At 40.4% G+C, this 16,753-nt stretch overlaps 1 protein-coding gene across 4 annotated transcripts; it reads left to right on the top strand.

Annotated features, from left to right (window-relative positions):
• The first annotated feature begins 2,537 nt into the window (after positions 1 to 2,537).
• Positions 2,538 to 16,499, top strand: fosl2 (FOS like 2, AP-1 transcription factor subunit). Of its 4 annotated transcripts, XM_047346255.1 has the most exons (5): positions 2,540 to 2,744; positions 9,241 to 9,360; positions 11,459 to 11,710; positions 11,801 to 11,908; positions 13,971 to 16,499. In XM_047346255.1, exons 3-5 carry the CDS (start codon positions 11,474 to 11,476, stop codon positions 14,520 to 14,522), a joined length of 897 nt encoding a protein of 298 aa, XP_047202211.1. In that variant the 5' UTR covers positions 2,540 to 2,744; positions 9,241 to 9,360; positions 11,459 to 11,473; the 3' UTR covers positions 14,523 to 16,499. The 4 variants fall into 4 exon arrangements, with proteins under 4 accessions (XP_047202212.1, XP_047202211.1, XP_047202210.1 ...); XM_047346256.1 differs by lacking the exon at positions 9,241 to 9,360 and having other exon boundaries at positions 2,538 to 2,744; XM_047346254.1 differs by lacking the exon at positions 2,540 to 2,744 and having other exon boundaries at positions 8,746 to 9,360; positions 11,462 to 11,710.
• The last annotated feature ends 254 nt before the right edge of the window (positions 16,500 to 16,753 follow it).

Genomic DNA, 16,753 nt, shown 5'->3' with positions numbered 1-16,753 from the left:
TTTGTAGTGGGATTACAATAAATCAGAGATTTCTAAATCTCTAGAGAACCAGCTCTCATCAGTCAATAGTTAGATACTGCAGGGTTATTTCACTCTTTTAGCGATCACAAAATATGACTGTTAAACTGGATTCTTAAAGAATAATAAAGAGGGACGAATGTTTCAGGATGATATTAGAAAAACTTCAGAAAACTTAAACTAATGTGTTTAAGACACAAAAAGAGAGAAGGAATCTCTTGCTGTGGATATTTTTCCCTTTGAGTACAACTTTTAAATTCATTAAATGTTAACACACTAACAGAAACTGAGAATAGCAAGAGAGAGCCAACCTCGTCAAATAAGAGCCGATAACTCTTAAACAACTTCAGCATGTAGTAGGTGCATAGGGAAAAGATGTGTTATTTAGCCATGTAGAAAGATTACATTATTGTTAAAAGGCCCAAAGATAATTTTTTTTCCTACGATTAACCACAATGTAGGGCAAACATCCCATGTATCCATATTCCTCTGTCCACAGTCGTACTCTCTGAAGGTCGTGGACGTTCGTATTATCCCTTTTGATTTGCTAAGGTCGACTGCGCTGCATCTGTTACCAAGGCAACGGGTAAATGAAACCACTAATGGAGGGTTGTTTTAATTCACAGCAGCCACTTCTTAAAGCCATGTTCCTGGTGGTCTGTGATTTGATGTCTATTTTAGAGTCAGACCTGCACAAAATACTAAGATGAGGAGAAGCATGTGAGTTATTGCAAACAGACAACCTGTTGTTTAATGCTGACTTTACCCCTGATTCTGTTGCAGACACATGTTACCGTTTCTTTGCAGCGTTGCATAATAAAGCAGTGCATTAAGTGTATAAACAGGCCACTCGCACAATAATAAACCCCGCTGTCAGTCATGTTGATTGCTCTTTAACCCAGTCTCCACAGTCTGAGTCAGCACTTTGGTGTCTACGTATGTCCCACTGACAGCACCTGAGCTGAGAGATAAGCCATGCTGATCGCGCTGAGTATTATCCAGGTTTTAAAGCATGACAGGTGAATGACGTTACACGCAAAAGAAAACAAAGGAATGCAAGGGCAAAAAAAAAAAATCTGAACTTATTGACACTGATCTCAGACAAACACCTGTTTCAACTCTACATGTTTAGCAATAAAGTGAGTCAGAGGTTGGAAACTCACTGTGGATGCAGTTCAGTTTGCAGAAGCAGATGGGATTCTTGCTCACACATAATATTAGCATCAGAAAACACACCTCAATCACACCTGCATTCAAATCCATTTATTGTCAGTATCTGAAGCTATCTGGCTATATCAGTGCATCAGTGTGACATTAGTGTTTGTGGTGTAAAAAAGGGTGCAACATATTCAGCTGCAACTCTTGTTTTCTAGGAACATGCTGTTGCCACCTATGAGGCATTCTACATTTGAAGGCTTCTGGTGCAAAAAACACACATTTTTATATATTTACATTTCATATAAGACGGGAGGAAATAAAACAAGAGCAGTTAAAAATAAAAAGTTTGAGTCACTGTAGGGTGTGCTGTCTTTCAAACTTATTTACACATATTGAACTTTTTCACTTTTTTCCACATTTCAACCACAGACTTTTATGTATTTCATTGGGGTTTGTTGTGATAGACCAACACAATGTAGTTGTGACGTAATCCAAATAAACATCTGAAAAGTGTGGTGTGCGTATGCATTTACTCATCTTTACTCTAATTAAATAAGATCCAATTCAACCTTCACCTAATTCGTAAATAGCATCAATCAGGGTGTAATTTATTCTAAGTACAAATCCAGCTGTTTTGTGAAGGCCAGAGGTGTATTCGAGAACATGAGGGAACTAACAGCATCATAAAGACCAAGGAACACAGCAGACAGGTTCAGACATAAGGTTGTGGAGAGGTTCACTATAAACACCGTAACTGAGGTGTTTTATACTCGAACAGATCTTCAATTGCCCAACTTAAACCTTTAAACATCAGCTGAGGTGTTTTAAGGCTATTTAAACTAAATAGAAAAAAATGTAAAGATTTATCCTTAAATTGGCATCTTTAATTCGGTTAAGGTGATACACTAAACATCCCAATTCAATTAAATTAAAACATTTATAAGCAAAAAGTAACTTTGGGCTACACGTTTTCTCTTTCAATTCACATACTTTTTAAACTACAAAAGAACAAAATATGTCACTTGACAGAAAATCCCATAAATATTTATAGATTTAAAAGAAATCATCTTATCTTTCCACTTATTCTTGTACTCAGCTCCCCACCAATTTTTTTTTTTCACAACAGTCTGTGCTGATCTTCTTTTAATTAAAAATTATCCTTCGTTTTAGACAAATTCCTATGTCTTCATAAACAAGCTGTAAGCATTTGAATACATAAACACGTGATAAGTATATGCAAAAAAATCCTAAGGGGTAATAATATATAGACATATTTTAGAATTGCTTTTAAAATTCACCATGGCAACGTGATTAAATAAAGCTTCTGAAACTCTGTTCTGGCTTTTGCTTTTAGAAGATTGTCAGTGGGCCCCAACCTGAACCCGCTGAACAGAAGCCTTTTTAAAAACCTTATTTTTCGGTTTTTATGGTCTGTTTTTGCTGTCTTTTATTTCCCAGAACAGAGTGGCCTTTGTCTAGACTTTCCAGGTTCGGATTTGTCGGTCGGCACCTGAAGGCAGCATTAGGCACGAGCCATTCTGCGTCAGGAGCCCCCGTCGCGCGGCTAGGTAAGCCTCTTGTGTTGCAGTCTGACAGCTGGATATAATTCCTGGAGATGTTCTGTGCGCCTGATTCCTTCTGATGTGTGATGGCGGGGACATCGACGCAGCAGTGGCGCACAAACTGCGCATCAGCTAACCTCAATGCGCGCGCTCTGACCCACGTTCCTCCCTCTGACCTGACCTGACCGTGACCCCGTGGACAGGATCTCATAATCTGTTGTGTATTGCTTTTTTTTGTGGCTACACTCAAACCTAGGATTTGGACTCTTATCGGGACCTGTCACCACATTAGACCGTGTTTTGCCGCCAGCAGCAGCTCAGATGATATTTAAGGCATTAATTATTATAGGACTATGGTTGATTAGATTCCCCTCGAGCAATTTAGCAGAAACTGTGTCGCTTAGCAACACTGCTCCCGTTCAAAAAGCTGCGCCGCCGGCATGTTACAGGCTAAGCATTCATCATAAATTAATATCACTCAAATAGAGATTTACTAAACATCTGCACGCTTTCAGCTCCTGGGGACAGCAGCACACTGGAGTTGGTTGCAGATCACCAGGCAGGTCAAATGCTAATGCAGAGAAAATGGACTCCTAGTAACGCTGCCAAGGTTTCACATGTTGCAGGGCTGCAGAGCAACTGAAATGTTCACATTCTGAGCTGTCAGTGGTCAAAGAGTTGAAGAAATCTTCTCTGCTGATCATTTTACTCAGAGCAGAGGTACAGATGCATCTCAGTAAGTTCATGTTGGCTTAATAGCTGGGTCGGGTGTCTCTCATCTTCATCTTCTTGACAGTTCTGCACAGATTCTTTATTAGTTTAGGTCAGGCCAGTATGCTGGCCAATCAGGCAAAGTAATACCATGGTAAATATATCTTTTGGCAGTGCAGGTGGCAAGTCCTCCTAGAAAATGAAATCTGCATCACCACAGTTTGTCACCAGAAGAAAGCCTAATGTGATCTAAAATGTCCTGGTCTGCGTTGACTGTGGACTTCAGAAAACACAGTGGACCAACACCAGCATATGACATGGCACCCCAAACCATCACTGACTGTGGAAACTTCGCACTGGACTTCAGGCAACATGGAAAATGTACCTCTCCACTCTTCCTCCAGACTCTGGGATGTTGACTTTCAAATGAAATGCCAACTTTGCTTTCATTTGAAAAAGACTTTGGACCACTGAGCAACAGTCCAGTCCTTCCTCTCCTGGCCTAGAAGGAATTTAATAGTTGTAGCCCAGGTCCTGATATTCTTTGTGGTGGCGCTTGAAGCTCTTAATCCAGCTGCAGAACACACCATATGAATCTCCTGGAAACATTTAAATTGGGTTTCTTTTCCAATTCTCTTAAGATTCTCTGTAGTTTATTAACATTTTTTTACCACACTTTTTTCTTCTTCTTTAGCAGTGACCTTTTAGGTCTTACTGTCCACAGGAAGGGTGTCGTTGATTGTCTCCTGGACAATAATTGACATCCTGTCTCGTTCCTCATCATTTTGTGTGCCATAACATAACATTTGCCACTAAACAAATCCAAACAAATATGCCAACTTTCTGAGAAACTGAATTTTCTTTTAGCTTTCATTAAATGTAAACCACAATTACAAATAAATGTGTAATAGATATGTGCAAAATATATTACATCAAATTGAATTAAACTATACATCATGAGTTTAGCTTCTTGATCTGAATTACTGAAATAAATCAACATTTTCATGATGTTATGATTTGTTGGGATGCACATTCTTAGTTAATTTAAATTCATCTTGTGTTGCCAACGATAAAACAAGATGTGTTCAGTTCAACGATGATCAAGCATTAAATTTAAGAAAGCTCTGCTCTGGACCTCATATAACCATGGGCTGGATCTGCTCCAGACACAACCCCTCTTTCCACAAGTTGGAAAATAAATAAATAAATATACTTTTATCCACCAGGGCGAGTCTTTCTGGCAAACATTCACGCTGGAAGTAGCTTTAGGAGCTCAGAACATCCTGCTGTGCTGATGCAGATTAAAATAGGAACCATAGCAGATTGGATTACACTTAATAGGACATTTTATATTGCAGAATGTGTCACATTCTGGGCGCCATGCCCTTGTTTATGAGGTGTGTCCGAATTACAATTAGCCCACATTTCACAGAGATTCAGCTCTAGCGTTTGTTGTGTTGACCTAATCAGAGCAGCCGGATTGAATCTGACCACTCTCGTAATTAGGCGCAATGGTTCTGGGACAATTACACAAAGACCCAATTGTGACAGTAAACTTGTGTGTCCAATTAGATCCAACCCAAAGCATAAGCAAATGAATCCCCTGCTCAGGGGGGATTAGTTTTGTACTATTTACATGAACTTACAAGTGTACCCTGTGTAAACATACAAAGCAAATTATTCACTATGTAATACATATGTTACTACGGTCATAGTTTAACCCTGCGACTACAGTTTCATCATCCCTTGGTTGTGTCTGAGCCAGGGTCACATTTTTATGCACTTTCTGTATGTAAATAAATCTCAGCAAGTAAGTCACAACTACTCATATGAGCTTTTTAGCAACAGCCAATTAAACTTGCATCCTCCTTCCCAAGTCTTCTGAGTCTGCACTGAAGGTCTGTGACAGCAGACATGACAGCAAGAGAAGACAAATAGACAAATAACAGTCCCATCTTCACAATTTATTTATAGCTTTCACTGACTAAGACAGTTTATTTGTTTAATGAATAATGAAACTCACTGCTATGGCTGTGATGTGTTCAGGGCTGGATTTAGGAGGATGAGGGCCCAGGGGCTGGAAACTATTTTGGTGCCCTGCTCACCTGAATTTCTTCTATGCATGCAAGGTATAATAGAGTGATGGTTAGGTAACTAGGGATGGATGACTTTTACATTTGAACCGATACGGTACCGATACCCAGTACCTGGGAATAGATAACGGTACCCAACGGTACCAGTTTTTGGTACTTTTGTGTGTTAATGAGGTAATAAATGTTCATTCGTTTAAAAATAAAATCTCTGAAATGTTCAATATAACATGTTATTTCTCAATATATGAACTTTAATGAATATATAAAAAACAACATCCAGCTGTTTGTATTGTAACTTCTCAGTTGTTTCAAACATTTCTCCAACATGAAAACCCTTAACTGAGTTCGCAGTATTTTTTCTTAATAATGCACAAATTAAAACCCAGCCATGTTGCTGGCTGCAGACAATGCGTCACTAACGGATGCAGGTGTGCTAACGGTGTCAAATGTAGGAGTTGTAGCCGTAGAGCTGAGGCTGATGAAAATTGCTCTTCAGCCTTGAGAAAAATCTTGTGCTTAACCAGGTGCTTCCCCAGATTAGAAGTATTCCTGCCGCTGGCCTTGCACTTCGCGTCACAAATATTGCAGCGAGCGTAATTTGCATCGCATTTTGAAAAGTGGAGCCATACTTTCGAGTGCTTTCTCGGTATCAGCCAAGCTTTGTTGACTGAACCAGCAGCTACTGACTGCATGCAGTGCTGTGTTCATGTCCGGCATGGAAAATCGTCCACTCGTCCACTCCTTCAGTGTCACAATGATGCTTTTAGGTACCCAAACATGGTACCTTTTGATTTTACGTGAATCGGTACTACCGATGGAATTCGGGCGGTACCTATAAAAGTATCTAATTTGGTACCCATCCCTATAGGTAACCAGTAATTCATAGTTTTTAGTCCTGTGCACATAAAAATAGTTTTTCAAAAACAATCTTTGTATTTTTCTGAACATCAAAAAGTGAATGTGTAGGATATGCGCTGGTTATATGCGACATACTTAGGGTCGAAGTATATGTTAGCGATGGGGCTATGACATCATTGTTTTTTCAAATAGTAGCATATTGTTCCCTACAGGGAAATCTGACAAATTAAAAGGCCTCACAAAGATTTGTCATATGGAGGTGGTGCAGGCACCAAACGCAGGCAGGAGTTTGGCAGAATCATGCTGTGAAGCAATTTAATAAAGAAAGTGAGAAGACTAATGGGTATAGTGAGGATAGTGATTGCTGGAGTGAAAACAGGTGAATAATTAGACTGATTTAAAACAGCTGAGGGGAACCGAGGGCTAGAGGCATCCATCCATTTTCCAATGCAAACTCAATTCTTGCAGGGTCATCTCCAAAGGTCAAGGGCCATGACACAGGGTACACTCTAAACAGGTCATCAGTCCATCACAGAGACAAACAGCTACAAAACACAGAGACCCCTAAAGGCAGTTCAGACACCAGTTAACCTTGCATGATGGGAAGAAGCCTGAGAACCCACATATGTACTCAAAGAATGTGCAAAACCCATGCAGAAAGGTTCTGACCAAGATTGAACCCAGCTCCTCCTTGCTGCAAGTGCTAGAGTGCTAACAACCGCACCACTGTGCAGCCCAAGCAAGAGGAAATATAATTGGGGAAACATGAGGAAACAGAGAGAAAGCCTAAACAACAACTAACAGGAAATTTCCATATATAAAAGTTAGCAAAAAATATTTTTCCTGGTGACTGTGGTCACAGCTCCCTCGAGATCATTAACAAACTTCCTCCATCTAATTCTGATTCCTCACTTTTCTCAGACTCATCCATTCTCCTTGAGGTGAGATTTTGCATGGCCCAAGGGTGACTGTAATCTTTCACTTCTGTCTTCAAAAATATCACCTCAGAAGAGTTTTCTTTTCTCACTGATCTCCCTGCTGATGGTCTAGCAGGGAGCTCCCTGGCATCCTCTGACAGATCATTGGACGTACCCAAGGTGGGGAAGTGGAGAGGTTTGAATGAAAGAGACTGATTCTGTAACAGGTCCCTTTTACACACATAATGAGCTGGGGACTCTCTTAAAGAGACACAACTAATTTGTGTGCATCATGGGCACACAGGTAAGAGTGCTTTGCTGATTGGTAGGGGATCTGATATTATAATTCACTCAATCAAATGCAATTCGATGCATTCTAAGGTGATCTATCTATCTATCTATCTATCTATCTATCTATCTATCTATCTATCTATCTATCTATCTATCTATCTATCTATCTATCTATCTATCTATCTATCTATCTATCTATCTATCTATCTATGGATAGATAGCTTTTCTATATTTATAGGGACACCTACCTAAATCATTGTTTCATTATAACTGTTTCTGTTGTTATAAACAATATCGTCACATTCACTAATGATAGTAAAAAAACAGTGACTTTAACAGCTGGATTAGAGAAAAACAAGATTCAACTAAATTTTTGTACATGAGGATATAGTAACTTAAACTAATGTTTTTCAGTATTAATCACGTTAAGGTTATAGTTATTTATTTATAGTGTATTCATATTTTAAGATAGATATTGTGACACCACCCCAAGATGAGCCTATATCAATGGGTTTGGACACCAAGCTTATTTTTGAGGCCACTCCTTAGTAAACCTTCTTGAGACGCCCCTGCCTGTGTCGGATCATTCTGAGCGCAGAAACAGACGGTTTCTAGACGGGACTTAATAAAAGGCTCTAAAGTTCCTACAGTTTGAATGATTTTGCTTATGGGAAATCCGAAACCGAACCCCGGACGGCTGGGGCGATTTCTGAGAGCTCCGAGTCCGGCGGACTGCAGCTGAAGGGGAGGGAATCCCTCCAGTGTCTGACGCCCTCTGTTTTACCAAGGAAACCCACAAGCGCTCTCTGACGCAACTGCCCATTTTAGGAAACATGCGTCAATGGGCCGAAGACAGTGAGACAAAACCGGTGAAGTCCGCAGCAGATCGCTGACGTCCACCGGCACCAAAAATAACAAACCCGCTTTAACTGTAAACCAGGTTTTAGATCTTTAGTCTCCGTCGTCCGCCGCGGGAGAAACGAGCTCTGCTCCCTTTGCGCTGATCCAGAAGACTAGAGGAGCGGAGAGGAGAGGACCCCTCCCCTGCTGGATGTTTGCAACGCCCCGCCGTGACGTCGGACGTTTCGTTGGTGTTGAAAAGCCGTCGCGCTTCTTCTTAGTGCCATTGAAGTGAGTCATCTGTAGGAAGTGGGGTGAAAAGGGAAAGAAAAAAAAAAAAAAGTTCGAGGTGTTCCGTGAGCGACAGAGAGAGTTCAGAGTAGAGTAAGTAGGCAAGGCGGCGGAAAATATTCGGAAGATTAAAAACCTGCTTGAGTCACTCTGACTGCTGACTTCAGGCTCAAGTTTTCGCACCTGAGAGGATCTCTGATAGTCTAGTCTACCTGAAAGCACAAAAAAAAGCAACTTAACTCTCAGGGCTAATTGATACAACCTGTACTATCTGTAAGATGTTTTAGATCAGGTGTAATAATCGCACTTTGCTTCCCCGTTCTTGGATACCTGAACATCTCCAATCACAGGATTCTCTTTTCTTGCTGGTGCCTTTTTTTTTTTTTTTTGCTGCGGGGGGTAATTGTTTGCGTGAGAAAGAGAGGAGGAAAAATAGGGAAAAAAGGCTCCAGAGCTCTAACAGTCCCCTGAAATCTGCCTCTGTCCCGGATCATGTACCAGGACTACTCCGGGAACTACGACACCTCGTCCCGCGGAAGCAGCACCTCTCCGGCCCAGCCAGAGTCCTTCACAAGCGGCAGCAGCACGATCGGGAGTCCGATCTCTACCTCAAACTACCAGGTAAGACGCAGAAACCTCTAGGAATGCATTTTTTTTTAAATAGGGGTCTGTAAATAATAAACTGCAATATTGATGACTGGATAGATGTTTTACAAAATGTTGGAAAATGTGACCTACGCCTACGTTTACCGGTGAAAAATCTGGATTTTACGCACGCAGACAAAGCGTTTATTATTTACAACAGAGCGTTTCATAAGATTTGATTGCTGTTTAATTCAGACCAAGCCTCTGATTTCCAAACAACATTCAGTCATTTCCGTCTGTAAATCTGCGGGGTCCTTAATGTCGGTTTGTGGTGCATTTTTACGCATTTTGATCTTAATAGAACAGACAGACGCTGAGCTGTGCGGAGATGAAGCGTGGATGCAACAGGCATGTGTGGAGTCGGGTAAATTCATGCAAACACGCTCCTCAAAAGCAGCGGGTTTTTTTTTTTGTGGCAGATTGCGATTGAGTCTCATCGAATATCTAAGATTTTCTTATGATTATATTCGTGTTCAGATTGATTGGATGCGACGGTCTCTCACATGGCACATTTCCTCCAGCGGGAAGCCGCTCAGTTGGACGATCAAAACCCTGCATATAGGCTTCCTTACAGAGGAGGGGCCCGTCACTGGGCCGCCTAAAAAACAAAGACCACGGCGTCTGAATATTAACTCAGACTGCAGCGTGTTTGTACATTTCTGAATAGAAATAAAAGGACTGGGCATGTTATTTCCCCACAGCCCGGTCCTACTGTTGCACTTCTGCGGAAAAGTGGCGTCAGGCTCACGCAATCTTACAGAAAACGACTTTGGCCCCCATATATCACCCTGTAATCACTCACTGCCTGTTTTCCATTACATGACCTCCTGTTTCTGTGTTTATTGGAGCAATAGAATATTTTATCACGCTCCAAGCATTTCATGTAATGACTCCAAGGAATTTCTTTGCCCCTGCTGCTGCGAGTTCATCCACCCAGGCTTGTTTTATTACTTAACAGGATTATTATTTTGTTTTGTTTTTTCTCCTTCGCATATTTCTGGATAAGAATTCCCGGCTTGCTCCAGCTGGCGCTTCCTCCACTTTACTTACTGGAACTGAGTTGGGTTCACACGTGCTGGACAAATCCCATTCACAGTGACTCATTATGATAAACAAAGTTCTAATAGACTGTCGGGATATCCGACGGAAAGTCGGGAATAACAGAGGAGGGGGGGGTCGTGCGTACTGACAGGTCGTCCATCTGGAGCACCGATCTGCTCAGAAGGTGTTCATGTAATGGAGACAGCTTCCAAACCCCCTGCTGCATCTTCAGTTGGATTTTAATGTGAAACAGGGGCGAATCCAGAAAGCTTTGTAAGGGGCGGTTAGCCAGATGGGGGCTAATCTGATCGTCTGATGTGGCACAGCAGAAAAGAAATCAAAATCAAACATTTCGTGAGTTTAGAGTGCCATTGTTATATGTATAGGGGAAGGATACCCAAAAGTTGCACACTATAAAATAAAAAATAAAAATAGAGTAATTGAAAATAAATTGGCAAACAAATAAATAAATAGCTTTTTCTAACAATTTATTTTGCTGATTCTCTCCGTACATTCCAGTTCATTAAAATATTCGGTCGAGTGTTTGGTTTGGCCAGAGGTGGACATTGTCCTCTCCAGATGCTCTTGGAGATGCCACTGTAGATGTGAAAAAGTGAGATTTGTGCCTGTTTTAAGTTTAAAAGTCTTTAACAAATCTTAGTCAAACTTCCAGATGTGCAGACCGACTGGTTTCAGGGGGCAGATGCTTCACCGGCATTGGTCTCATCGTGCTTTTTGTTGAACAACGAGATGGGCTGGACACCTTTAGGCTTTCCCACATGATTCACTGCATGTGTCACCGTTCCACTCTGGGGGTTACAGTTGACGTGGATTGAATCATTACTACAAGCTTTTAAACATGGCAAAATGTGTTAATTTGATGATGGTGGGAGATGCTGGAAGTCACGAGCTTCCAGCCAATTAATAAGTCAGAGGATTAAGCTGCATCCTTTGAAAGCGAAGATGAGTTCTGTCCATAGATGATGAGTCTTTTTTGACCATTTTTTCCTGTTTTGTCTCTCTTTTTTTCCAGAAGTACAGGGTTGACATGCCTGGCTCCAACAGTGCCTTCATCCCTACAATCAATGCAATCACAACCAGCCAAGACCTGCAGTGGATGGTGCAGCCGACCGTCATCACCTCCATGTCCAACCCGTACTCCCGCTCCCACCCGTATGGCCATCATCTGACCAACGGGCCGGGCCTGCTGTCGCACAACACACTGGCCCGGCCCGGGGTCATCCGCTCCACTGGCGACCTCAGACGGCGTAAGAGGGAGGAACAGGTGAGCAGTCTGAAGGTTTTGTTTCGCAGTCACACTGCCTACGGATCCAGCAGCTGATTTAACGTGTTTTTATTTTACTCATAAACGCAGCTGACCCCAGAAGAAGAGGAGAAAAGGAGGGTGAGGCGGGAGAGGAACAAGCTGGCTGCAGCCAAATGTAGAAACCGCAGGCGGGAGCTGACGGAGATGCTGCAGGGGGTGAGCATCACATTCAGCTGCTCAGTGCACATATTATTCATTAGGATGTGTGGCCCAGACGTTCTGATGAAAGCATGAACTCCACTCCTGCTTTTGCAACCTCGCCAGACTGGTTTGACTCTAAGTGCAGGCTCTGAGTGAAGAGATGACAAGCATTGAAAAGCTTTTTGTCTTTGGCGACTGCAGACAGAGGTTGGGTTGTCTCGTAGGCAGACAGTAACAGCATCTAAATGGACTAATTAGTGGAATTAAAGAGAGACTGAACTTGTCAGACCATTAAAGAGGGAGAAAACCTGGAGTGGAACTGGCTGTAAGCAGATGTCTTTATGAGTAAAGAGGCAAATAGAAATATCTAAATAACCGAAACCAAAAATGTTCACACCTGATTTTTTTCAATCATCCAAAAATAGAGCTTTACCAGCTTTACTAACGTCAGTCCTTATGAATGACTTCCTGATACCTTTGCCCATGAGTCACAGTTCTCAGACAGCATGGCCTCTTTATTGCTGTTTGTCTGGCACCCTACTGCAGTTTGCGCTTTCTTTTTTGTTTGATTTGATACATCTGTTTCAAACTGCTGAAGGAGATGTCATCTTCCAGAGACATAAAAACACAGTCATTAGGCGACGCTCAGATTCAGGCAGAGAGCTTACAGGTGACATGGTGTTGGTCCCAAGGTCTCATAAATCAACCCAATATCTCCAGCAGATGAACACTGCCCTCTCTTGGCAATTTAGAAAATCACAGAAACATTCTGGAAGCTCTGCTGTGTGAACTTGGATCAGATTTATGATAGTTTTGTTTTAAAATCTCTAAACAAGACAGTCTACTTTGGTGCCGCATATTACTCCCTTCACTCTCCGCCATTTCTAAAAGATCACTGTCAAATTCAGACAGAAACAACTGCATGAATTCTGCTTAGAAATCAAACCTTATAGCCGGAGCTAGTGAGTGAAGCAAATACAAGATAAAAGATCAAAATTAAAACAAAAAGAAAAAAAGGATAAAAAGAATACACAATGAAAAAACAGGAAATAAAGTAATTCAATAAATTATTTAAAAAAGAAATACAACAGTGTACAGCAGTAAATTAATAAATAATAAAATTTTCATATATATATATATATATATATATATATATATATATACAAAGAACAAAACATCCATATCATAGATTATAGGTAAAAAATAAATCTGAATGTAAATATTAAATAAAGGAAAAATATACAAGAAAAGTAAAGTATATTAATTTAAAAATAAAAACAGAAGTATATACATCAGTAACTGAACAAATAAAAGAGGGAAAAATAAAAAAATATATGAAATAAAACTATCAATGTAAATATAAGACATTAACATACTCATTAAACCTAAACATATGTATACAACAATACTGGAATAAATAAATAGCAATATAGCAAAACAAAATAAAGAAAAACAAAACAAATTTGGAAACTGGAAAATGACAAGAAATTACCAATTTAACAAGGAAGGAACATCTAAAATTATAACATTTATTATAAAAAAAATTATAAAACTTATTTAAATATAAGAAGCTAATTTTTTATTCAAAAATAAAAATATGTACATCAATAAATAAAAAAAATAAATCACAATGTTACAAAAATAAATGATGAAAAACTTTGTATGTACATTAGTACTGGAACTTAAATAAATGATCATTTACAGGAATCTCAACAAAAACTAAGAATGTTTAATGCAGAAATAAATCTAATAATTTCAAAATAAAAAGCCCCATATAATGATGTATATATATATATATATATATATATACACCAAAAAGCAAGAGAGCATATAATCGACATATAATAAATAACATTTAAATACATATGTTAATTTAAATATATAAACAGATGTTTAAAAAAAAAGTCATTGCTATAAACATAAAGTTTTTGTTTTACGGTGTTATAAATATTTTTATAGTTATTTATTTTTGTATACAGTTATCTTTAAAATTCCAAATGTACGTCAAATTTTGTCAATGAATTTTCTCAGATTATGCCGTAGCATCCGAGCTCATGTAGTGTTTATTTCTGAACAGGAGACTGAGAAGCTGGAGGAGGAGAAGGCCGACCTGCAGAAGGAGATCGAGAGCCTGCAGAAGGAGAAAGACAAGCTGGAGTTCATGCTGGTTGCCCACAACCCAGTGTGCAAGCTGCCCATTGAGGAGCGCCACCAGCAGCCCAGTCACCAGCAGCAGCAGCAGTGCAACCCGCTGCAGCTCACCATGCGCCCCAGCATGAACGCACGTGTTCAGATGAACCAGGTGGTGGTGAAGCAGGAGCCTGAGGACAGGGAGGATCAGGTTGGCAAACTTCAGCGCTCTGTCATCAAGCCCATCTGCCTGGGAGTCGGCATCAGCAGTGGGATGTACTGCCCGGACGGAGACAGCCTGAACACGCCTGTGGTGGTGGCGTCCACCCCGGCAGCCACGCCAAACACCCAAAACCTCATATTCACCTATCCCAACATGATGGAGCCCGAGAGCCCCTCGCCCTCCTCCGAGTCCTGCTCCAAAGCCCACCGGCGCAGCAGCAGCAGCGGTGACCAGTCATCCGATTCCCTCAACTCACCCACGCTCCTGGCGCTCTGAGTCAGTCAGGGGCGGGGCGCCGAGGCCCAGCTGGGAAACAAACACTGTAGTTGAAAACAATGAGGACAGACTGCCCCTCCACCCCAAGACCCCCTGGTCTCTCTAAAGCACATTGAAAAAGTCCAGACCAAGCTGACCGTGTGAGCCGCTTCCCCCATAGATGAAAGGGAAGGGAGGGGGGACCCATAAGGGCTACGCTGCGTTTCTTCTTCTTCAGCGTGAACATTTTTGTATCCATCAACGCGTGTGCAGTCATCCACCTTCCCTTCGGCATTTCAACTCCAGAGTGTTGATTTGTTTACTGACATTTCTGAAGAAAGAAAAACACAACCATGTTGATGTGACATCATCCAGAGAACGACATGTTAATATATTTTTCTGAAAACACCTGAAAAGCCATGCGGTTGACGCTTGCACTCTGCCGACCAATCAATAAAAAAATCACCAAACGAGGTCGGAATTCTGCTGGATTTCTGCAGAGAGGCGAAGACTCGTTTTATTTTTTCCTTTCAGACTCATAGGACTCAATTCAGGACAGAGATCACGATTTATCATGTTATCTCCATCTCTTTCAGTGTATTTATGACCTGTGCTGGTTGAATTTTCCTGTCCGCTCCTTTAAATCTACAAGGTGACCGGAGGATGACGTCCTCAGCATTACAGAGAATTTGAGCCAGCTAGCTTCTCAATACTTTCTCTTTTTTGCCATAGTGGCTTGAATTTGCAGTAGTATTGTGTGCTTTTTTCCTCAGTGATTCTGTACCTGAACCTGTTTTTTTTTTTTTTTTTCCTTTTTTCGGGACAAATTGTATGTGATTTACATTGATGTCAGGGATTATCTCTCATGTGTTTTAGTAGAACACCCGTCGTGAAGAGTGGTTGTGGCAGAGGTGGTACTTAAAAGAAAAAAAAAGGTTTAATTTCCTCGCTGTGAGTTGTTTTTGCTCCGACATTTCAAAAAAAACAAAGTTTGAATAAAACAATCCTCTGTTTCGTCCTCTTTAAATAAACATCCTTTTGTTCCGACGCTGCCTTCTCAGAGGCAGCTTGGGTTTCAAAAAGCCAAATCTGCTTTTTCTCGGCACATGTAATCCTGTGTCTCATCAGTCCTTGTCTAAAATTAAAAGGAGGAATTTTTGGTCAACTTCAACAAAAGCCACGTTGGTCCCGACTGTCGCCAGCTGCCAAATGATGTCAACCTTGTTTATATATATATTTATATATGTATAGGCTATGTGGTGTTTGTAAATCAGTCAGTTTTAGTTAAACAACGATGTTTAAACTCCACTCAGACGGGGCTGATATCTGGGTGCAAGAAGTAATTTATATGAAAAGGAAAATGATGAAGAAGACTCTCTACAGCTAGTCTGACGTGAAAGAGCGAACACTTTGAAGAACTTTTTGTTCATTATTTGAATATGTAAAAGGGACGAGGGTTTGGGCTATAATGCACTGACAGATCAGCGATATTTACCATTTATTTTCTTTACTTGAAACATTCCAAATAATTTAACGTAAAGAGGTTTAAACGCAGACCTCCCTTTTTTTTCTAATCAGAAGAATTTGAGATAGTTATGGATGCAGAAACTACATTTTACAACCAATCCAAGCTGCTGTTACTCGTTTGGAACAAACACGTCGGCTGTTTTTAATGTCATTTTAATTTGAGTGGCTGTTTTAAATCAACGGGGGCCTTTAATTTGGCTCGACAGCACAAAGAGACGATTCGAGGACCAAAACCCTCTAAATGTCTGTATGTCGGAACGTTCTGGAGCCCCTCCTCGACACACATAGGAAAGCCATTGACTGTAGATGTTCTACTGTACATGTCATCTGCTGTCTGTCGCCTGTTGAACTACGATTTCTTCTTTCTTTTTCCAAATGCTTTAACTGTTTAAATCATTCAAAATGAATAAAAACAGCAATATGTATAGCAGTGGTTGTTAATTTAAGAGTAATAAAATAATTTACATCTTGTGACTGTCTGCTTTCATGCTTTCATTCAGATGACAGAAAGTTGAGTTTTAATTAAGTCCATTCATCATTATAGTTGTGTCAAAATTAGAAACACATTTACGGTTTTTGTCAGTTAGCTCAAGCTTAAAAAAAGAGTTGTATTTTTGCTCTTTTTAACCTCTGAGTAACAATATCTTTGTTATTTTTTACATAAATATTAAATGAAACGCATGAAATTGAAAATGTAAAAGGCAATACAAATGCAACATGAGACA

The sequence above is a fragment of the Girardinichthys multiradiatus genome, chromosome 19, assembly GCF_021462225.1.
Source record: "Girardinichthys multiradiatus isolate DD_20200921_A chromosome 19, DD_fGirMul_XY1, whole genome shotgun sequence".
Classification (NCBI taxonomy): Eukaryota; Metazoa; Chordata; class Actinopteri; order Cyprinodontiformes; family Goodeidae; genus Girardinichthys; species Girardinichthys multiradiatus.
Note: the sequence above shows the minus strand (reverse complement) of the source record. Positions and strands in the feature narration are given on the sequence as shown.

What these genes read in the sequence shown, in the direction of transcription:
- fosl2 (XM_047346253.1), top strand. Translation starts at nt 9,232, where the DNA reads ATGTACCAGGACTACTCCGGGAACTACGACACCTCGTCCCGCGGAAGC. An exon ending in TCTCTACCTCAAACTACCAG is followed by an intron (nt 9,361 to 11,458) that starts GTAAGACGCAGA and finishes CTTTTTTTCCAG; the next exon opens with AAGTACAGGGTTGACATGCC. An exon ending in GGCGTAAGAGGGAGGAACAG is followed by an intron (nt 11,711 to 11,800) that starts GTGAGCAGTCTG and finishes TCATAAACGCAG; the next exon opens with CTGACCCCAGAAGAAGAGGA.